Source organism: Oncorhynchus clarkii, chromosome 7, assembly GCF_045791955.1.
Source record: "Oncorhynchus clarkii lewisi isolate Uvic-CL-2024 chromosome 7, UVic_Ocla_1.0, whole genome shotgun sequence".
Lineage (NCBI taxonomy): Eukaryota > Metazoa > Chordata > Actinopteri > Salmoniformes > Salmonidae > Oncorhynchus > Oncorhynchus clarkii.
The window spans coordinates 51,124,767-51,148,072 of record NC_092153.1 but is presented as its reverse complement, the minus strand read 5'-3'; the positions used below and the strand labels follow the sequence as shown (position 1 = coordinate 51,148,072).

General features: G+C 44.1%; 1 protein-coding gene across 1 annotated transcript in view; it reads left to right on the top strand.

The window, feature by feature from the left end:
• Nucleotides 1–23,306, top strand: part of LOC139413439 (plexin-A2-like) — a 57,203-nt gene that overhangs the window by 6,054 nt on the left and 27,843 nt on the right. Inside the window, exons 2-4 of the mRNA XM_071160826.1 lie at nucleotides 10,788–12,131; nucleotides 13,273–13,455; nucleotides 21,517–21,651. Of these exons, the coding sequence (XP_071016927.1) occupies nucleotides 10,911–12,131; nucleotides 13,273–13,455; nucleotides 21,517–21,651 (1,539 nt within the window). The 5' untranslated portion in view covers nucleotides 10,788–10,910. The remainder of the gene's footprint in view (nucleotides 1–10,787; nucleotides 12,132–13,272; nucleotides 13,456–21,516; nucleotides 21,652–23,306) is intronic.

Sequence of the window (23,306 nt, the reverse complement as noted above, 5' to 3'; positions counted from 1 at the left end):
AGTGGTTTAAATGAACATCCATATGTCATTATAGCCATTTTAGAGCTGAATGTGGGTTTGTAAGAAGACCAATAAAAGCAGAATCCATAGCCCCGGGCCTGGCCCTCCAATGAGAACACAAATAAGACACGGAGGAGTGATCACAAAACATTTATTTTACCATAAACCCCACAGGTCCCATGTGATTAAATCTGACATTCGTTTAAAAGTCATCGTTAACAAAGACGGCATTTTCATGTCCTAATTCCTCTTCCCATCACTGTAGGTACCAGTGTCAGCCTCCGGCTCTGGCTCGCTCTCCCCCCCATCTCCACCACGTATGACCTACTTCTGTCTCCGCATCATTGTAAACAGATCTACTAATTGCTTTCATTTATTCATTTGGAAGTCAAGTTCTGTTGGGGCTGGCGCCCTCCCAGTTCATTCATGTGTGACGTGTACAATTCTCCCCTCCCCCCATGACTCATCCACATGGATTTGTGGCAGACCCCACGACAAAGGTATCCCATCAGGCTTTGTGATTTAGCCAATGATTAAATGAGTGCCATTTTGAGTGCGAGACATTTTTGCAGTGTCCCATTGTGACTAACCTAGAAGTGTGGCACATGACAATATACCGAACAGAATGCATTGACAAGCTCTAGAAGGAATGAAGATATCTTTATGGGTATATGGCTTTGTAATGTTTTTGTCAACACCCCTGATATTCCACCCTAAAACCTAGAAGTGGGGAACATTGATGTTGAGCAATTCTCTGGAGGCAGTGCAGGTTTGATATGACCAGATCACATACAGATGTTAATTTGATCACTCTTTTGTTTGTCCTTGTTGCTAAAATATGCAGATGAGTTTCATGATTTACAAAAATTCACTGAAAACCCACACTAACACCCGTTATATTAACAGTATTGTACTTTTCATGTAGCCTACCTTTGACCAGCTAATAGCCTAACCATCGATCAAGCAACATCAAGGCCTAAACCTGTTCAAATCCTGTTGCTGCAGGATCATTTTGCTGTGAAAATATTGGTCCAATGAAGATCCTATATCTGTACACTCCTGTCCCTGTGCCTCCAACCTGTGTTATTACTCTGTTTTGTCCAGCCTGATCAGACAAGGCCACAAGACACACCATTTTCATCACATCTGATGTAATAACACAACTCTATTGTTGACTCAGTGTGAGAACATTGTGTCTGTCCTGCAGCCTGAAAGATGGTGTCAGAGTCTGTCTGATTCCAATCTTCTCACATGTTATCAGCCTGTGACCAGCAGGAGCCTCAAAGGCTGCTGCAAATGGAACGCATTGGGCCCCACCGAGCCATAAAGTACAATAAGCACTGTGCATGAAGTGCATAAAGCGGGAGAAGGAGATATATTTCTGTGATCATTTTAGTTCATGTTTATGTATGGTTACAGACGGTTACCCTCCAATGAATCACACATAATAAGACACTGCAGAGTTTATGCCAGAATGTCACCCCAATGCATGCTGAAAACATAGGCACAGCCCTGTGGATCTCGGTGGGGTTCTTAAGGTCAAATTAAAAATGGTGGCACGAAATTTTGACTCAGATTGGTGCCCGCCACCGTAGCCAGAGGCCTGAGCATGTTATTCTATGAGTTTGTGTGAATGAGTCACGTCTGGGGCTGAGGCTGGGGTTGGCAGGAGCGTATCTGACTGACGAGGCAGTGTATTCAGCAGGGAGGGCTGCAGCCAGCAAGATGCTGTCTCTACAATCTAGGGTAAACAGAGCAGCATTACTGCACGCCTCAGACGAGACTGAATCGAGAAGAAAATAAATAGATGGGCTGCTGTTACTTCCTGCTTCTCGCCCACCTTGTTATGTTTAACTTGATCTTCACAACACTGAAGGTCTCTGTATTGCGGAACTAAAATTGAGGGATTACCTATCATTTTTCACAGACACAGGCACAACACTTGAGGCGCAACTAACATCTTAAAGCAAATTATGTTGAGGTTCATAACACTGAAGTTTGTCATATGATTTTGGATTGGAATGACTTAGAATAAAATATTGGATTTCCCAAACCACTGAACACAGCAACTCAAGGTGGTCTTCCATGATATTGTAAACTGGGAGCTTAATATAGAGTTTGAAATGGGGTGTACTCCTGGGGGGATAAAAATGATTAGTGACAATCCATTTGCTTGCGGAACCTGTTAATGGAATTCACTCTCTGCATGTACAACAATTAAATGCTGCATAGAGACAAACCAGATTGCCCTGAAGCCATCATAAAACAGAGCTACGACTCACACCTGTGTGTAAATCCTGTAGAAGGGCCCAGAGACTCACTAGGCTAAGGCTATTCATTATATTTACAAAGACCAACTGAATACAGTATGTTATTATATAACCACATGTGTACCAAGATGGCATTGCAGTCAGGCGTCCTTTGTCCTCGTCTTGTCGTGTATGTATATATATATTTACATCTTTCTTCGCATATCTTTTAGATATTTTCTTTTCTAAAAACTCAACTTCAAAACAATCTCCTGCAACCCGCCTCACCAATTAAAAAAAAAGGTATTATTTACCTCAAATCTGAAATCCACAATAGAAGCTAGCCAGAAGCTAACCAAAAGCTAGTCTGAAGCTAGCCAGAAGCTAAGCAGAAGCTAGCCAGAAGCTAGCCAGAAGCTAACCAGAAGCTAGTCAGAAGCTAACCAGAAGCTAGCCAGAAGCTAGCCAGTTTACTGGCTAACGTTCGTATTCAGCTAAACACGGTTTGTGGTCATCAGCTATCCTTTAGCTCGAAAAGCTATCGCCAGTTTTGTACAACGCGACTCAGACCAGAACATATCGGACCTATTTTTCTCTCCATATCCCCGGATTTCAACCGCAAGCTCTGGACATTTACTCCTGGATCTCCCAGCTAGCTAGCTGCTATCCGTGTGACTATTGGAAAACGTTGATCCCGGAGCAAACATCAATTATTCCGGAGCTAGCCAGCTGAAGAGTTCCATCAGCCACTTCTGGGCTACAATCACCTATCCAGACCCGTTTTACTGCTGATGCGGAGCCCCACCGGGCCTTCACGACTGGCCTACCGACGTTATCTGCCCGAGGGAGTTATCCAACTGGCCCCTCCGTCGCGATGTTACCTGAACGCCCATCTGCGGCCAGCTAATTGTTAGCTGTCTTATCGGCTGCTATCTGAATAGGTCTATCGGACAATTTTTCTTGGGTCACTATAACTATATCTATTTTGCCATTCGGATTGATCCCCTCTACCACACAGAACCCCACTAATCTACCGACGGAAACACACAAGGTGGCTAAAAACAGACCTCCATCCTATGCTAGCTTGCTAACGATGGCCCGGCTAGCTGTCTGAATCGCTGTGACCCCAACCAACCTCACTACTCCCTGGACCCTTATGATCACTCCACTAAGCATGCCTCTCCTTAATGTCAATATGCCTTGTCCATTGCTGTTCTGGTTAGTGTTTATTGGCTTATTTCACTGTAGAGCCTCTAGCCCTGCTCATTATACCTTATCCAACCTTTCAGTTCCACCACCCACACATGCGATGACATCACCTGGTTTCAATTATGTTTCTAGAGACAATATCTCTCTCATCATCACTCAATACCTAGGTTTACCTCCACTGTATTCACATCCTATCATACCTTTGTCTGTACATTATACCTTGAAGCTATTTTATCGCCCCCAGAAACTTCCTTTTACTCTCTGTTCCGGATGTTCTAGATGACCAATTCTCATAGCTTTTAGCCGTACCCTTATCCTACTCCTCCTCTGTTCCTCTGGTGATGTAGAGGCGAATCCAGGCCCTGCAGTGCCTAGCTCCACTCCTATTCCCCAGGCGCTCTCTTTTGATGACTTCTGTAGCTGTAATAGCCTTGGTTTTATGCATGTTAACATTAGAAGCCTCCTCCCTAAGTTTGTTTTATTCACTGCTTTAGCACACTCTGCCAACCCGGATGTTCTAGCCGTGTCTGAATCCTGGCTTAGGAAGACCACCAAAAATTCTGAAATTTACATCCCTAACTACAACATTTTCCGACAAGATAGAACGGCCAAAGGGGGCGGTGTTGCAGTCTACTGCAAAGATAGCCTGCAGAGTTCTGTCCTACTATCCAGGTCTGTACTCAAACAATTTGAACTTCTACTTTTAAAAATCCACCTCTCTAAAAACAAGTCTCTCACCGTTGCTGCCTGCTATAGACTACCCTCTGCCGCCAGCTGTGCTCTGGACACCATATGTGAACTGATTGCCCCCCATCTATCTTCAGAGCTCGTGCTGCTAGGCGACCTAAACTGGAACATGCTTAACACCCCAGCCATCCTACAATCTAAGCTTGATGCCCTCAATCTCACACAAATTATCAATGAACCTACCAGGTACCACCCCAAAGCCGTAAACACAAGCACCCTCATAGATATCATCCTAACCAACTTGCCCTCTAAATACACCTCTGCTGTTTTCAAGCAAGATCTCAGCGATCACTGTCTCATTGCCTGCATCTGTAATGAGTCAGCGGTCAAACGACCTCCACTCATCACTGTCAAACGCTCCCTGAAACACTTCAGCGAGCAGGCCTTTCTAATCGACCTGGCCGGGGTATCCTGGTAGGATATTGATCTCATCCCGTCAGTAGAGGATGCCTGGTTATTAAAAAGAAAAAGCCTTCCTCGCCATCTTAAATAAGCATGCCCCATTCAAGAAATTTAGAACCAGGAACAGATATCGCCCTTGGTTCTCTCCAGACCTGACTGACCTTAACCAACACAACAACATCCTATAGCGTTCTGCATTAGCATCGAACAGCCCCCGTGATATGCAACTTTTCAGGGAAGCTAGAAACCAATATATACAGGCAGTTAGAAAAGACAAGGCTAGCTTTTTCAAGCAGAAATTTGCTTCCTGCAACACAAACTCAAAAAAGTTCTGGGACACTGTAAAGTCCATGGAGAATAAGAACACCTCATCCCAGCTGCCCACTGCACTGAGGATAGGAAACAATGTCACCACCGATAAATCCACTATAATTGAGAATTTCAATAAGCATTTTTCTACGGCTGGTCATGCTTTCCACCTGGCTACCCCTACACCGGTCAACAGCACTGCACCAACCCACAGCAACTCACACAACCCTTCCCCATGTCTCCTTCTCCCAAATCGAGTCAGCTGATGTTCTGAAAGAGCTGCAAAATCTGGACACCTACAAATCAGCTGGGCTAGATAATCTGGACCTTTTCTTTCTAAAATTATCTGCCGAAATTGTTGCAACCCCTATTACTAGCCTGTTTAACCTCTCCTTCGTGCCGTCTGAGATTCCCAAAGATTGGAAAGCAGCTGCGGTCATCCCCCTCTTCAAAGGGGCGGACACTCTTGACCCAAACTGCTACAGACCGATATCTATCCTACCCTGCCTTTCTAAGGTCTTCGAAAGCCAAGTCAACAAACAGATTATCAACCATTTCGAATCCCACCATACCTTCTCCTCTATGCAATCTGGTTTCAGAGCTGGTCATGGGTGCACCTCAGCCACGCTCAAGGTCCTAAACGATATCTTAACCGCCATCGATAAGAAACAATACTGTGCACCCGTATTCATTGACCTGGCCAAGGCTTTCGACTCTGTCAATCACCACATCCTCATCGGCAGACTTGATAGCCTTGGTTTCTCAAATGATTACCTCGCCTGGTTGACCTCTTCTCTGATAGAGTTCAGTGTGTCAAATCGGAGGGCCTGTTGTCCGGGCCTCTGGCAGTCTCTATGGGGGTGCCACAGGGTTCAATTCTTGGGCCGACTCTCCTCTCTGTATACATCAATGATGTCGCTCTTGCTGCTGGTGATTCTCTGATCCACCTCTACGCAGACTACACCATTCTGTATATTTCTGCCCATTCTTTGGACACTGTGTTAACAACCCTCCAGGCAAGCTTCAATGCCATACAACTCTCCTTCCGTGGCCTCCAATTGCTTATAAATACAAGTAAAACTAAATGCATGCTCTTCAACCGATCGCTGCCTGCACCTGCCCGCCCGTCCAACATCACTACTCTGGACGGTTCTGACTTAGAATATGTGGACAACTACAAATACCTAGGTGTCTGGTTAGACTGTAAACTCTCCTTCCAGACTCACACAAACATCTCATATCCAAAGTTAAATCTAGAATTGGCTTCCTATTTCGCATAAAGCATCCTTCACTCATGCTGCCAAACATACCCTTGTAAAACTGACAATCCTACCGATCCTCGACTTCGGCGATGTAATTTACAAAATAGCCTCCAATACCCTACTCAATAAATTGGATGCAGTCTATCACAGTGCCACCCGTTTTGTCACCAAAGCCCAATATACTACCCACCACTGCGACCTGTACGCTCTCGTTGGCTGGCCCTCGCTTCATACTCGTCGCCAAACCCACTGGCTCCAGGTCATCTACAAGACCCTGCTAGGTAAAGTCACCCTTATCTCAGCTCAATGGTCACCATAGCAGCACCCACCTGTAGCACGCTCTGCAGCAGGTAAATTTCTCTGGTCACCCCCAAAACCAATTCTTCCTTTGGCCGCCTCTCCTTCCAGTTCTCTGCTGCCAATGACTGGAACAAACTACAAAAATCTCTGAAACTGGAAACACTTATCTCCCACACTAGCTTTAAGAACCAGCTGTCAGAGCAGCTCACAGATTACTGCACCTGTACATAGCCCATCTATAATTTAGCCCAAACAACTACCTTTCCCCCTACTGTATTTATTTTGCTCCTTTGCACCCCATTATTTCTATCTCTACCTTGCACATTCTTCCACTGCAAATCTACCATTCCAGTGTTTTACTTGCTATATTGTATTTACTTCGCCACCATGGCCTTTTTTTTGCCTTTGCCTCCCTTATCTCACCTCATTTGCTCACATTGTATATAGACTTATTTGTCTACTGTATTATTGACTGTATGTTTGTTTACTCCATGTGTGTTGTTGTATGTGTCGAACTGCTTTGCTTTATCTAGGCCAGGTCGCAATTGTAAATGAGAACTTGTTCTCAACTTGCCTACCTGGTTAAATAAAGGTTAAATAAAATAAATACATATCAGAATAGAAACTAGATCAGGAAAGTCTCAGAGTTAGGGCTCTAAAATTTCAATCAGCAGGGCGCAGCAGCGCCTCTTCAACCTCAGGAGGCTGAAGAAATTTGGCTTGTCACCAAAAGCACTCACAAACTTCTACAGATGCACAATCGAGAGCATCCTGGCGGGCTGTATCACCGCCTGGTACGGCAACTGCTCCGCCCTCAACCGTAAGGCTCTCCAGAGGGTAGTGAGGTCTGCACAACGCATCACCGGGGGCAAACTACCTGCCCTCCAGGACACCTACACCACCCGATGTTACAGGAAGGCCATAAAGATCATCAAGGACATCAACCACCCGAGCCACTGCCTGTTCACCCGCTATCATCCAGAAGGCGAGGTCAGTACAGGTGCATCAAAGCTGGGACCGAGAGACTGAAAAACAGCTTCTATCTCAAGGCCATCAGACTGTTAAACAGCAACCACTAACATTGAGTGGCTGCTGCCAACACACTGACACTGACTCAACTCCAGCCACTTTAATAATGGGAATTGATGGGAAATGATGTAAATATATCACTAGCCACTTTAAACAATGCTACCTTATATAAAGTTACTTACCCTACATTATTCATCTCATATGCATACGTATATACTGTACTCTACATCATCAACTGTATCCTTATGTAATACATGTATCACTAGCCACTTTAACTATGCCACTTTGTTTACATACTCATCTCATATGTATATACTGTACTCGATACCATCTTCTGTATCTTGCCTATGCTGCTCTGTACCATCACTCATTCATATATCCTTATGTACATATTCTTTATCCTCTTACACTGTGTATAAGACAGTAGTTTTGGAATTGTTAGTTAGATTACTTGTTACTGCATTGTCGGAACTAGAAGCACAAGCATTTCGCTACACTCGCATTAACATCTGCTAACCATGTGTATGTGACAAATAAAATTTGATTTGATTTGATTTGATTTGGTTTTTCAGAAAATCCGGAATTTTCTAGCCCTCTTCAGAGTGTACATTATGCAGACGTGAGAAAGGCATTGTCGGGAGTTAGCATCTCTTGCTCTCCCTCCCAGGGGCCACAGGATTTAACTTTTATGTGGATCCTGCACAGTACAGCCTGCAAGGGCAATGACACATTTTCTTTTTTATCTGGATATAGAGAGTTTTGACATTTTCCTTCTAACATCCAGCCTTAAATTTGTAGCTGACATGAATTACAACCAAATAACTGCATGACGACAGGATGACAACATAACAGGGCAGCAATACCGGTGACAGTATGTACATAGTGCATAAAACATTAAGAACACCTTCCTAATATTGAGTTGTGCCCCCGACCCCCTTTTGCCCTCAGAACAGCCTCAATTTGTTGGGGCATGGATATCTCCAAGGTGTCTAACGCGTTTCACAGGGATGCTGGCCAATGTTGACTCCAATGCTTCCCAAAGTTGTGTCAAGATGGCTGGATGTCCTTTCGGTGGTGGACCAATCTTGAGACACATGGGAAACTGTTGAACCTGAAAAACCCAGCAGCATTGCAGTTCTTGACACAAACCGGTGCACCTGGCACCTACTACCATACCTCATTCAAAGATACTTACATATTTTGTCTTGCCCATTGACCCTCTGAATGGCACACATACACAATCCATGTCGCAATTGTCTCAAGGCTTAAAAATTGGATTTGGATTTAACAATTGACAAGGAATCATAGCGTTCACCTGGATTCACCTGGTCAGTCAGCCATGGAAAGAGCAGGTGTGCCTAATGTTTTGTACACCAGTGTATAATTGTCATCAGTTTGAGAGTGAGTATATAATAGGATATGTGTTGTATGTTGTAGAGAACAGGGAGAGAATACACAGAGTGTCTGCCTGCCAAAGGGACAAGAGGAAACAGGGACACTCCAGTGATTTCCCCCCTGACGTCTTTGAGGCAGGGACAGATGGAGAGGAGATGCTGGAGTGGAGCTGGAGAAAACCCAGACACCACCGTGTCAGTCCTCCAGTCCTGTCTGTCCTCTCCATCCCTGGCTCCTACACAACACACCCTGCCGGACACCCTGTTAGTGGTAGCAATGGAGTTCAGCCATGGCCACTGCTGTCCACTGCGAGGACACAAATTACAATGTTTATTTAAACTTTATTCTAAACAGGAAGTCTCATTGAGCTAAATGATCTATTTTCCTATCTTAAGGGGACCTGGGACAGAGAAAGAAGGCAATTGTCTCCAAGCTAAAGTCTTTGAGCTGGTCAGGGGCTTCCGTACCATTCCACTGGGAAGTTGAATGTTTTGTGAAGCAGTGAGGCTACAGTAGAGAGCTATTGGTCTGGCATCAGACAGGACAGAGCATGTGGCGTGTGGCGGCAACACAGCCTTAGAGAGACAGCTTGGCTAAGTCTCTAGAGCTGCTGGGACGCAGACAAAAGAAGCGGGTGCACGCAGATGTGGGCTCCTAATTTACAGTCCTCTCCTCCGCGCATGGCACTTTTATTACTACTATAATGGACTGGGATGAAGTGAGTGCATGTATGAAGCCAACAATTCTACCTCATTGTGATCAATGTTCCCTACCGTAGATTAATAAGGAGTCATATAAAAAAGGTAAAAGTGCAATTTGTTCTCCAGGTCCAAATTTACTAACCAGGTTATCTCATCGGTGTGAGATTTTTATTTATTTAGACAGATGCAAACTCAAAGCATACAGCACATGATGAATAGATTGTGAAAAGAAAGAAAGTCATGAATAAAGATTTTTTTTTACAAGGCTTTCACTCTCCTTTCTCTAATCCACTCATCCATCCACTCATCCATCCATCCATCCATCCATTCCATGCAGTATTCTAGGGCCATTGTTTGTCCCCTGGTTGAAGTAAAATATGCTAATGAAGTAAAAAAAAGGGAAAATGAAAGGGTTGATGCTGTCCGACTCTGAATCCTTAATGATTCACCGCCAAAAGGCCTGATTAATTTAGGAATGTCAGACGTCCTGGAAAGAGTGATTAATTCCTGGAGGATTTAACCATTTAGGAGAACAAGAGGGAGGGAAGGAAAGAAAACAGGCATCTGGAAATATGTAAGCATAATTAATACATTTGGATCCTATTTAATTTGCTGTCTAAACAGTATGTAAAGCACAGAGTCACTGTTTGTCACTGCTTTGTTGAAGTAATAGGCTACAGACCTCCCTGGTCATCACAGAGAGATAATGAACCCCTGCAGATAGGGAAAGCAGAGAGACCTCTCCTGCTAATCTGGCACTCTTTATTGATTGCAATGGGGATGGAGATCTACACTGCTCCTGTGAAGTGATTACTGGAATTACATGTTCTGTTGATGTATGTTGTGTCTGAGAAAGCAGAGTGGGAGAGAACAACAATGGTGAAACCATTTCAAGATGGTATTTATCAGTGTGATTTTGTTCTGTCTTTGGCCTGTATCTCTTCTTAGCCCTGTCTTTTATAATGGAAAACTCTTGTCACTGTAAAATGTCAACCTAGTAAAATTGGAGGGAGGTTATTCATATATTTATTTGAACCAAAACCTTATATGAATAAAACCCTATTTCATGAGTCCTTACTAATAATTTATGAAAGGTTTATTATAACACCTTTGATTTGTTTCTAAATCATTCAAAGTATTCTAGGTCATCAAGACTAAACCAAACCATTTATTTTCTGTTTCAGGATAATGTGAAGACCATTGTTGCGGATATCAACTAGAGTACAGCCTGACTGAGAACAGTCTTATTCATTCCTACCCTACAGCACTAGACATTTAGTCTGGACTTGCCATCTCTTAGAAGTCCTATGGGGATGGGGATGTGCTTGGATATAGGATGCATTTACAGTGGAAGTACTAAGGGGCAGTCATGGTCCCTGACGTGGTGGCTGTTGGTCTTGATGCCCATCTCCCTAGCAATGGGACAAGGCCAGTCCCAGTCCCTCAACACCTTCAAGTCAGAGAGAAGGGAATGGACCCTGAACCACCTGATTGTGCACAAGACCACTGGCGCTCTCTATGTTGGTGCTGTGAACCGGATTTACAAGCTATCTGCCAACCTGACCCTCCTGGTCTCCCATGACACAGGACCTGAGTACGACAACAAGGCCTGCTACCCTCCTCTTATAGTGCAGCCCTGCTCTGAGCCCCTGGCCTCCACTGACAACATCAACAAACTGTTGCTCATAGACTACTCCCACAACCGCCTGCTGGCCTGCGGCAGCCTCTACCAAGGCGTCTGTAAGCTAATGCGACAGGACGACCTGTTTATCCTGGTGGAGCCCACCCACAAGAAAGAGCACTACCTCTCCAGTGTCAACCAAACAGGCACCACGTATGGGGTCATTGTGCCCTCTTCACAGGGCCAGGACGGCACCCTGTTCATCGGCACGGCCGTGGGTGGGAAGCAGGACTACTTCCCTACCATCTCCAGTCGTAAGCTGCCCCGTGACCCAGAGTCATCTGCCATGCTGGACTACGAGCTCCACACTGACTTTGTATCCTCTCTCATTAAGATCCCCTCTGACACGCTAGCTCTGGTCCCGCGGTTTGACATCTACTACATCTACGGCTTTGCCAGCGGGAACTTTGTCTACTTCCTGACCGTGCAGCCAGAAACCCCAGAGAATGGGATGCCTGCTGGCAGTTCCCCAGGTGACCTGTTCTACACAAGCCGCATCATACGCCTCTGCAAAGGGGACAGGAAGTTCCACTCTTATGTGTCACTGCCAGTGGGCTGTGTACACAAGGGAGAGGAGTATCAACTCCTACAGGGCGCCCACCTGTCCAAGGCAGGGAAAGTACTGGCCAGGTCCCTCAACATCAGTGCCCAGGATGACGTCCTCTTTGCTGTGTTCACCAAGGGCCAGAAGCAGTACCACGAGCCCCTGGACAACTCAGCCCTGTGTATCTTTACCATACGAGACATTAACGCCCGCATCAAAGAGCGCCTGCAATCCTGCTACCAGGGAGAGGGCAACCTGGAACTACATTGGCTGCTGGGAAAGGATGTGCAGTGCACCAAGGCGGTAGGTACCTGTAGCTACCTGAAGAGGGCTTTGCAACCAGTCCCTTCATTAGCATCCAGCAAGCCAGGGGCTGACCAGCACTGGCTCCTCTGATGTGGCATACAGACACATTATTCAGACAGTGAAGGTGACAGGTTAGATAATTTAATATTTAAAGCTTTTTGATTACCCCACAGCCTTGATTACACCAACAGTAGTTGATAGGCCCCAAGGTAGCCAAAATCCAGTTACAGAGTCCCATTCAACGTTTTTATATTCCACAAGAGCAACAGAGAAGTAAGTGGGGGAGATTAATTTATAATTCTAATCAGAGGAGTTTTATGTGCGGCTTTTATACCATTCAGAGGTGTAGGCTCTCCCTGCGTGGCGCAGCATCATGAGTTAGCGCCAGTGCTGGGTTATTTATTTGTATTATTTTGGTGAGTGCAGAGGAAGGCGTTCTCAGGACCGTTTCAAACGTCCAAAATTGAAGTCAGCCTTCTCTTTCTATGTTTCTCTCTCTGTCTCCCTTTTTCTGTTATTCAGTATGATAGGAGTATCTCAGCATTCAGAAAAACAGGTAACAAGGACATCCATCAAGGTTGCTATTCAGCAACTCTCACACAACCACCCATTTCGACAATAGTCTCATACTGCCTCTTACCCCTATCATCACTGTTCCAGTGCAGGAGAAAGAAGAGATTCTCTCGAGAGGTGCAAGAAATTAAAGTACAAATGTGTTGCCCTAAAAAGTGAGATTTCTATTCTGCCTGACAGGCCATTAGTGGAGGTTTGAGGTGGGTTGTGCTAGATGTACTGTAGCAGGACTGCTTAGCTTGTGAGCCTCTTTGATGCTAAATCAAAAGCTGACATCTCTGGGACTGTGTGTTTGTGTGATGTCAGATCTAGCGATTTAAAATCACAGAAACCGGCACCAAATACATAGTGTTTTCATGTTTGCCAAGAGCAATTAAAATGATCAACAAACACACTCTCCTGGCATTGTTGACAAATTTAACAGCCCCAATATATTTTGAAGTCGCTAACTTTGAATACCATGGTAACAAATGTGAAGATTATTACAGTAGAAGATTATTACACCTTCTCTTGCTCTCTGTCGTCTCACCCATCTCTCCCCGTCTTTCCCCATCCCTCTCTGCAGCCTGTGCCTATCGATGATCACTTCTGTGGGCTGGACATCAACCAGCCCCTGGGGGGCTCCCAGCTGGTATCTGGCCTGACTGTGTACACTGAGACCAGGGACAGGCTGACCTCAGTCATCTCTTACGTCTATAACGGCTACAGCGTGGCCTTCCTTGGCACCAGGAGTGGCAGACTGAAGAAGGTAAGCATGGGTAATACACTGACAGATATAACAGGGGGATTCTTTCTCCACAGTCACGTACAGTAAGCAGCCAACAGTTAGAGACCAATGAGGATTTATCAACAGGAAAAATAAATCAACAGCCAAGACTAGCAATATCATAGATTATAGCCCCCTGGGTTTAATCGCTATGCAAGAGGCACAAATCAATTTTGACAGTATTTAGTTTCTTCAAGAGTCTCTCTTGATTTAGGCCTCCCGAGTGGCGCAGTGGTCTAAGGCACTGCATTGAAGTGCTAGAGGCGTCACTACAGACCCTGGTTAATTCCCAGGCTGTGTCACAACTGACTGTGTTCAGTAGTCCCATAGGGTGGCGCACAATTGGCCCTGCAACGTCTGGGTTAGGGGAGGGTTTGGCCAGGGGGGTAGGCTGTCATTGTAAATATGAATTTGTTCTTAACTGACTTGCCTAGTTAAATTAAGGTTAAATAAATTAAAAAATATATATAACTGTATTGACATAAATCAAGATAGGGAAAGATTATTGTATGGATGAATGGGAACATTGTGACATTAGCCAGTGGGCACAGTGACAGCCTGTCTGGCACACATGCAGGGTGGACTTGGAGCAGAGGCTCACATAACTAGACAATAACTCCTCTGCTTTCTCTTCCCTCAGTGTGTGTGTGTGTGTACGTAAGGACAGGGTTTATCATTACACTGACATGATGCAGACTCCATAGTTCCCCCATGGAACATCATGTCTGCACTCCTATTCCATCATTCCAAATGGTCACAGAGAGTGGAAGTGGGGCATGACAATAAATGCCATTAGGAGATCAGTCAGGCAACAATGCCATTGGAAAGGGCAGGCTCAGCACACTGGAAGGTCAGGGGTCAGAAGGTCAAATGATTAAGCAACACTCTCACCGTCCAGCATCTGGGGATATCACACCCAGCAACACCCATTTCCAACCCGACTTCACATGTCTTTTATCAACAGATTAGATATGTCTGTATGTTTGTTGTTGGAGTGTGGTCTTCTTGGGTAATTTCCTTCTAGATTGGATTCTGTTGTTCCATTGTTTAGCCTACTGTGTTTTCCTGGCTCAAACTCAACACGAATGCCGAGTATGCCAGTAATCCACCAGTGTGCCACCAGTGACAGTAAGGCTCCATTTTAATAAGATTAAATGGTATAATGCAGATTAAATAGTGTCAGCAGGTTATGGCTTACTTTGACATAGTTATTCACTTACCAAGAAGAGGGCATTGACCTCTGTAATATAGGTGTTGCATGGCAAAACACGAGAAGGACATGAATGCATCCAATATTCTTCTCAGTGGTTAGCTATAATCACTTAGTAGTATTTCCTTTGGATTAATATGATAAGCACACAGCTCTCATGAATGATCTCAAGTGCAGATACTGCATTCATTATAGCTTTTTGAGAACTGACCAAGTGAGGACACTTTCCAATGTGTATGTACTAAATTACTTGAGCTTTTCAAAGACAGCTTCAGAGCGGAAAGGAAATATTTGGTAATTGAAGTGATTAGACGAGAATCTCAGACAGGAAGATGGGGACTGGCAATGAAGGTGTGTTTGAGTCTCTATTGAAAATATTTTCATAACGGCATGCTTTGAACAGTAGCCTCAGTAAAGATATCTTCACAGCAGATAAACAGTTCACCACAAATTATATTCTAAATAGCAAGAGACAACATTCACGTTTAGATCCACAACATCTCAAATGCAAACAAAAATGATTATTATAATAATACAAAAAATATATATAGTAACACAAGGAATAAATGCTCAATGAGCAATGATGGCCTGGCTATGTGCATGGGGTGGCAGTACTTTGTCAATGTGCAGGGGTACAAGGTAATTGAAGTAGATATGTACATATAGATAGGGGTAAAGTGACTAGGCAATAGGATAGATAAGACAGTAGCAGCAGCGTATGTGATGAGTGTAGAAGTGTGTACGTGTGTGTGTGGCGAATGTGTGCTTGTGTGTACATGTAATGTGTGAGTGAGTGTGTGTGTATGTGTTGGAGTGTCAGTGTGTGTGAGAGTGTGGGGAGAGTCCAGTGTGTGTGCATAGAGTCAAAAATAAAATGCAGATAGTCTGGGTAGCTATTTGGTTAACTATACACAAATTATTTAGCAGACGTATGGCTTGGGGGTAGAGCTGTTCAAGAGCCCTTTGGTCCCAGACTTAGCGCTCCGTGGCGCTCCGTGGTAGCAGAGAGAACAGCCTAAAACTTGAGTGGCTGGAGTCTTTGACAATTTTTAGGGTTTTCCTCTGACACGGCCTGGTATAGAGGTCCTGGATGGCAGGAAGCTTGGCCCCAGTGATGTACTGGGCCGTACGCGCCAGCATCTCTAGTGCCTTGCGGTCGGATGCCAAGCAGTTGCAATACCAAGCTGTGATGCAGACAGTCAGGATGCTCTTAAAGCAGCTGTAGATCTTTTTGAGGATCTGAGGGCCCATGCCATATCTTTTCAGCTTCCTGAGGGTGAAGAGGCGTTGTCATGCACTCTTCACGACTATGTTGGTGTGTTTGGACCATGCTGGCTTGCTTCTGAAGCTAAGCAGGGTTGGTCCTGGTCAGTCCCTGGATGGGAGACCAGATGCTGCTGGAAGTGGTGTTGGAGGGCCAGTAGGAGGCACCCTTTCCTCTGGTCTAAAAAAAATATCCCAATGCCCCAGGGCAGTGATTGGGGACATTGGCTTGTGTAGGGTGCTGTCTTTCGGATGGGATGTTAAATGGGTGTCCTGACTCTCTGTGGTCACTAAAGATCCCATGGCACTTATTGTAAGAGTAGGGGTGCTAACCCTGGTGTCCTGGCTAAATTCCCAAGCTGGCCTTCATACCACCTAATCATCCCCAGCTTCCAATGGGCTCATTCATCCTCCCCTCTCCCCTGTAACTATTCCCCAGGTCATTGCTGTAAATGAAAATGTGTTCTCAGTCAACTTAAAAGTAAAATAAAAGCATTAAGTTTCTTTGGCATTCTTCAGCACAGGGACTATGGTAGTCAGCTTGAAACATGTAGGTATTACAGACTGGGTTGAAAATGTCAGTGAAGACACTTGCCAGCTGGTCAGTGCATGCTCTGAGTACACGTCCTGGTAATCCGTCTGGCCCTGTGGCGTTGTGAATGTTAACCTGTTTTAAGGTCTTACAACACATGGGCTATGGAGAGCGTTATCACACAGTTGTCCGGAACAGTACTCTCATACATGATAGAAGGGCAGCTATGTCCATATATCCTCTGTTTCTCTTGAGTTCTGCTTGCATTTGGACACTGAAACATGTACTGCACTTAGTACACACCCATGAGCATGCAGGCTAAGACATGCACACGTGCAAAAATACACGCACACGCGCACACACACACACACACACACACACACACACACACACACACACACACACACACACACACACACACACACACACATACACATACACATACACACACACACACACACACACACACACACAGGATGCATCCGTTAAATAGCAGTTAAGAAAATTAAGTCCAGATGAGTGCCTGAATCGCCCCCCAAAACAAAAGGAACAGAGGAGGGGTTATAGAGGAGGACAGGAACAAGAGAACAGGAAGCAGGGCCCTGAACGAGAACCCAAAAGCTCTTAAGGGAAAACACAGAGACCTAGATGAGTCTGTGGTCATGTCGTAGAAATGGTGTTATGGGGGCTTGGAAGCTAGCCACAATGTAGAATGTTAAGTTCAGGAAAAAACTCAGGGATCATTCAGCAAACCTCATACCTTTGGGCCAACACTGACACACACGCTGTATGTTTTTTTTCTTTGTCAGACGAGCCCTCTCACACAGCACATGCGTACGCACGCACGTACGCACAGCATACACACACACAAACACAATTAGAGTGCAGTAAGCCTAGTAAGTAATCATCTTTGGCAATTGCATTTGTTAACATACAGCTTGTTCAATGTCAGGGATCAATACAGCTCTCTTAGTAGCAGTGATGAGATGTCTGACTGATTAGAGCAGGTGTGTAACACAGACCTCCACCTCACTAAACACTAAGCACTACAGCACCATCCTGTCTTAACAGGACAGACACACGCTCCTCCTCATCAGCATTCAGCCAAAGTCATGATGGATACGGGTTAATCAATGTCCACTCCAGTCTGTCAGCTAGAATTTGCCAAAACACACAGCCGTTCAACCCTGAAGGTTACCAGACGTACTGGCTTTATGTCACTGTATTTTCAGTCAGTTAGAAAGAGATGCTTGGAAAATGTCATGAATTTTTGTTGCTAGTGTCCCTACTACCATACTGTATCTGGCAAAGGAATAAGGGACACTGGGTGGATACTAGACTAAAACGTATAGGCTAGCTGAAGAGATTGCTCCCAGTCTATTATCCATATGTTAGGATACACTAAACACACTTTGCCCATGCTAGTCACATCTGGTCACATTTAGTGGGAATGGCAGGCCAACGACATGTACTGTAACCTGATCACCTTTGACACAAACCTCCAGGGAAATGGAAAGCTATAGGAACATTTATGTACAGAAATGTGTACCTCTTCTAGAACCCTTTTAAATTGATTCCTTGATCATAATAATCTCATAATCAATCCTGCATGTTAATTGTTAAAGGAGGAGAAATTAGAAAGAAGTGACTCGGGGTAGCTGTCTTGCAACTTTCAAACTACCCAATTAGGCAATTTTTTAAATGACATCTTAGCCTTAGGTTTTGTGTTTTTTGTTTTAAGGATGGAAGCACAGACCAACAGCCACTGAAAATAAGCTGAAAAAAGCAGCAAACCATGCCAACAGAGCTGGGGGGGGGGGGGGGGGGGGGGGGGCAGGTTGTTTTCATAACTAAGAATTACGTGGGATCATATGAAATTCCAATAGTTATTTGGGTTATTTGACTTTCTTGTTTGGTCTCTAAGGGGGTTAAGATTCATTTCCTTCATCAGTATCAGGAAGAAAACACACCATTGTAGGTATAAATATGATTCAGGAGTGAAAAGCATTTCCTCTTATAGGTTAGCTTGGACATTTAAAGGGATAGCTCACCCAAATTAGAAAATGACACATTGGTTTCCTTACCCTGTAAACAGTCTATGGACAAGGTATGACAGCAATCTATGATTTGGTTTAGTTTCCCTGGCAGTAGCTGGCGCTGTTTCCAAATGCTAACATTTTAGTGTCTATAAGTGACTTTGGTGAGCTTCACATGATTCTTGAAAAATGCTAACATCGGGGCCATGACTTAAATGGGATTTGTGCCACAAATGCTAAAAAGTTAGTATTTGTAAACAGTGCCAGGTAAACTAAACTATTTCTCTGAGTGAAAGAAAATGTGGGAGGGGCCTCATTATCATATTTGCCAGCATGCTTTGTTGAAAGTTGATTCTTAGAATAGTTTGTTTCAATACCTTTGTTTCTGCATGCACATTGATTGATTCGTTGATCTTATACTATACAAAGATAAATAAATAAAACGTTTCTAAACTAATCCAATCTGTAAGGGGTTTGATTGATCGCACCTGTTACTGAGATGGTTATTACAGTTTAGATTGTTATTAAATCCTTCACCATAGCAGTCATTCTGAATGCAGGTTGTGGGTGATACAATATTCCAATTGTTGGATTTCCTCCCTCTGGCTGGATTCCAATAGGAATTACTAATCACTTCACAAACCAGCATATATTGTGACTTGAAAGTCTGATGTGGCCCATGAGCCAGTATTTTCAGACCACAATGGTGAGGATAACTAAGCCATAACTAAAGGCCTTATCAAATGTATAATATATGGTCATAAACGTTTCATTTAAATGCATCCATTTACTGTAGATAGTCACTTGGTGAAGGTGTTAGGACTAAAAGTTATTGAATGCAGCAATCATGTCTGTCACTAACAAACACAGCCATAGGTGGGTGTCTCTCAAATTCACTCAAAAAAGGCATGCTGGGAAATATACAAACAAGGCTTTACACCCTAAAGTGTTAAAACAACATCTACCCCCCAAAATACTGTAACACTACATGTGTTATTCCATAACACAAAACATTTAAGTCAGAATTTGCAACACCCATAGTGTTAGGAAACCAACACTTTAGGGGTGTTAGTTTGTCAAAACTTTGAAAAGTGTTAGTTTTTACACTGTGGATGTTAAATTCTGATCTCAAATTTGTCCTTCTATTCAGTAAAATCGACAGCACACAAAGAGAGAGCGAACATCTTTGTGTGCACATACAGTAAGAGCCTTGAAATTAAATTATTTGTGGTTTGCGGTTCATATGTTCTGTTGACAAAACATTTTCTTCATTAGATGACTAAGGTTGATAGGACAGCAGTCATCGGTTGATCCTTGTGAACTAGCCACTTTTCGTCATGTACATTACTTCTACAACAAACTCTGGCTGAACTAGGACAGCTTCTAGAAACTGTGCACATGTCAGCAGCTACCAGCAGGCTCATTATAAAACCAGTGAAATGCTCCTTCTCTCATTACGGACTGTGGGCTTAAAGACAGATTGAAGATCTGTTGTAGTCCCACAGGGCCAGAGCCCGTGGCAAACCTGTTTTAGATTATAAACCCATGTATAAATGGATTGAAATCAAACTCTGGGCTGGTCAAAAGGTCAACATTTCATCTGAGCTCATGAATCGGACCCTGTCCACCATGGTGGCCCCTGGTCAACCTCCTAATGCCCTGCTAAATATCTCTATGGACAATTTAGGATTTATTTACGATAACATTTTGCTAAGGGAACGCATACAAGCTTTGGTTTCTATTTATGAAATATGGAGTGTGGGAAATGGAATGGAAGCCGACTCCGCTTTGTGTGGGATTGTGGTAAGAGAGTCCGAGGGTGAGAGGGAAGACAGGGAAGGGGGCAGGGATCCACTAAATAGACGAGAAGTTAAAGAGAACAACTTTGTATTGAGTGACTGGTTAGGAGGTTGAACGTGTCAAATCAATGGTGGACAGAGCTGGTTAAATGAGAAACGGAGCAAAGTGGACACCGTGATCCTCTGGTGATCCTGCTGAGAGAATCCCCTGAGTGTGGGGCTGCTTGCCAGGCGTTGGTCTGTTTGTCCCAGAGGGATTGTCCTGTAGGATTCTCCCATCTCAGCCCAAGAGATGTTTTTCTCTGTACTCCCCTTTGTTTTTGGTGGGGAGCCCAGCTTGCAGGAGAGGACTTCTGACTGGAAGGTGGAAGGGTTGATTGATTGGTGCAGTTTTGGAGCCCAGGGGATCCAATCATGCAATCCGTTTGTATTGATTGCTGCTGTGTCTATTGAGAGAGCATTGTGAGTCTGCCAGTGACTGTGTGTACTGGCCTGGCACGCAGGGAGATTTGCTGCAGTCCAACCTGAGCTTGGTGCTGGAGATTTGTAGTGTCCAGATAACTAGAATGGAGGATATGTTGTTTATTATGGGCTTCTCTTATACTGTATTTAGAGGATTATTGTCTTTATCTAAAAAAGTACATTGAATGATATTTTTGTGCCTGATTTCTTAGCAGCCATTACATTTGAGATTGTACATCTAATGAGGATATTTTCTCTTGGGTGTTGAACTTAAAGGTTTATTAATTTTCTCTGTCAAGACTCAGGGTAGATGTGATAATAATGTACTGTGATGTATGGAGCAATTCAGATGTCTGATACAGCCTACTAATGAGGGCAGTGTTTTCTGTGTATTGATGAAAATGTGGCCTGTGGATAGAAGGGGGTAGGGGAAGGGAATTCAATTCTCTGTTTGGAAGTAGAAGCCTATCCGCCTGCATGCTTTTAATGAGCTCCAAAAAGATGGTGGTTTGAAAGTCATGCCAAAGTCAAATCTTTAGAGTCTGGTTTACTTGAAAACAAGCCAGAAAAATGCCACCACCAGTAACAGCATTAACTAATCCTGGAGTAGGGACAGCATTACAAAGCCAAGCTAAAACCACAGTAATCCATAGGTATGTTTGGTCAAAACCATCCCTTTATTTCATATTCAAGCATACAGATGTAATTAACCAGACCCATGTCTGTCTTTCTCTCCTTCAGATCCGAGTGGATGGGCCTCCTGAGGGCGGGGGGCAGTATGAGACCCTGACCGTGATGACAGATGGCAGTTCTATCCTCCGAGACATGGCCTTCACTCTGGACCGCAAATTTCTCTACGTCATGTCTGACAATCTGGTGAGGAATCTCCCATTTCCTGCTGTATCAGAAGCAAATGTTTATAGGTTAACAAGACCCTTAACTATGAACAGAATGATGTACGTACTGTATGGGTTGAAAGTTGTGATGCAAAGAAAAATAAAGAAATTGATGATTAACAAACATTATTATGGCTCAGGGTAATGTGTATAATATACACTATATATACAAAACTATGTGGACACCCTTCAAATTAGTGGATTCGACTATTTCAGCCACACCCATTGCTGACAGGTGTATAAAATCAAGCACACAGCCATGTAATCTCCATAGACAAACACTGGCAGTTGAATGGGCTTACTGAAGAGTTCAGTGACTTTCAACATGGCACTATTATAGGATGCCACCTTTCCAACAAGTATGTTCGTCAAATTTCTGCCCTGCTAGAGCTTCCCCGGTCAACTGTAAGTGCTGTTATTGTGAAGGGGAAATGTCTAGGAGCAACAACGGCTCAGCCCCAAAGTGGTAGGCCACACAAGCTCACAGAACAGGACTGCAGAGTGCTGAAGCGTGTAGTGTGTAAAAATTGTCTGTCCTCGGTTGCAACACTCACAAGTTCCAAACTGCTTCTGGAAGTAACGTCAGCACAAGAACAAGCGTCGGCTGGAGTGGTGTAAAGCTCGCAGCCATTTGACTCTGGAGCAGTGGAAACGCGTTCTCTAGAGTGATGAATCCCGCTTCACCATCTGTCAGTCTGACAGACCAATCTGGGTTTGGCGAATGCCAGGAGTACACTATCTGCCTGAATGCATAGTGCCATCTGTAAAGTTTGGTGGAAGAGGAATAATGGTCTGAGGATGTTTTTCATGGTTCAGGCTAGGCCCCTTTGTTCCAGTGAAGGAAAATATTAACGCTACAGCATACACTGACATTCTAGACAATTCTGTGCTCCCAACTCTGTGACAACAGTCTGGGGAAGGCTCTTTCCTGTTTCAGCATGACAATGGCCCCGTGCACAAAGGGAGGTCCATACAGAAAGGGTTTGTCATGATCGGTGTGGAGGTATGAATTTGGGATGAATTGGAATGCCGACTGAGAGCCAGGCCTAATCACCCAACGTCAGTGCCCAACCTCACTAATGCAAGTCCCCGCAGCAATGTTCAAGTGGAAAACCTTCCCAGAAGTGTGGAGGCTGTTATAGCAGAAAAGGGGAGACCAACTCTATATTAATGCCCATGATTTTGGAATGACGTTCAATGAGCAGTTGTCCACATACTTATGGCCATGTAGGGTATATAACGAGAATTGAAAATAGTAAAGATGAATTTGATCCGAAATATTTGATCTTGTGCTCTCCTTCATACATTGTGATACTATTGTACATTTTTAAATCTTCTCTGATTATATTATATTATACGTACACTCCATGTTGGGTTGTGTGTAAGATATGCAGGGCATGTTCAGACAGAATGACAGATGCTCTAATTACTCACCCATGTGCACTGACTAACATGTATCTCATACTACACACATCCCATAGAAACCACTAGACTAACATGTATCTCATACTACACACATCCCACAGAAAACCATTACAAGTCCATTCATCTACACACATCCCAAAGAAATGACTTGCCTTCGATGTATCTTCTAATCTACATGCTACACACATCACATTGAAAACCAGACATTTC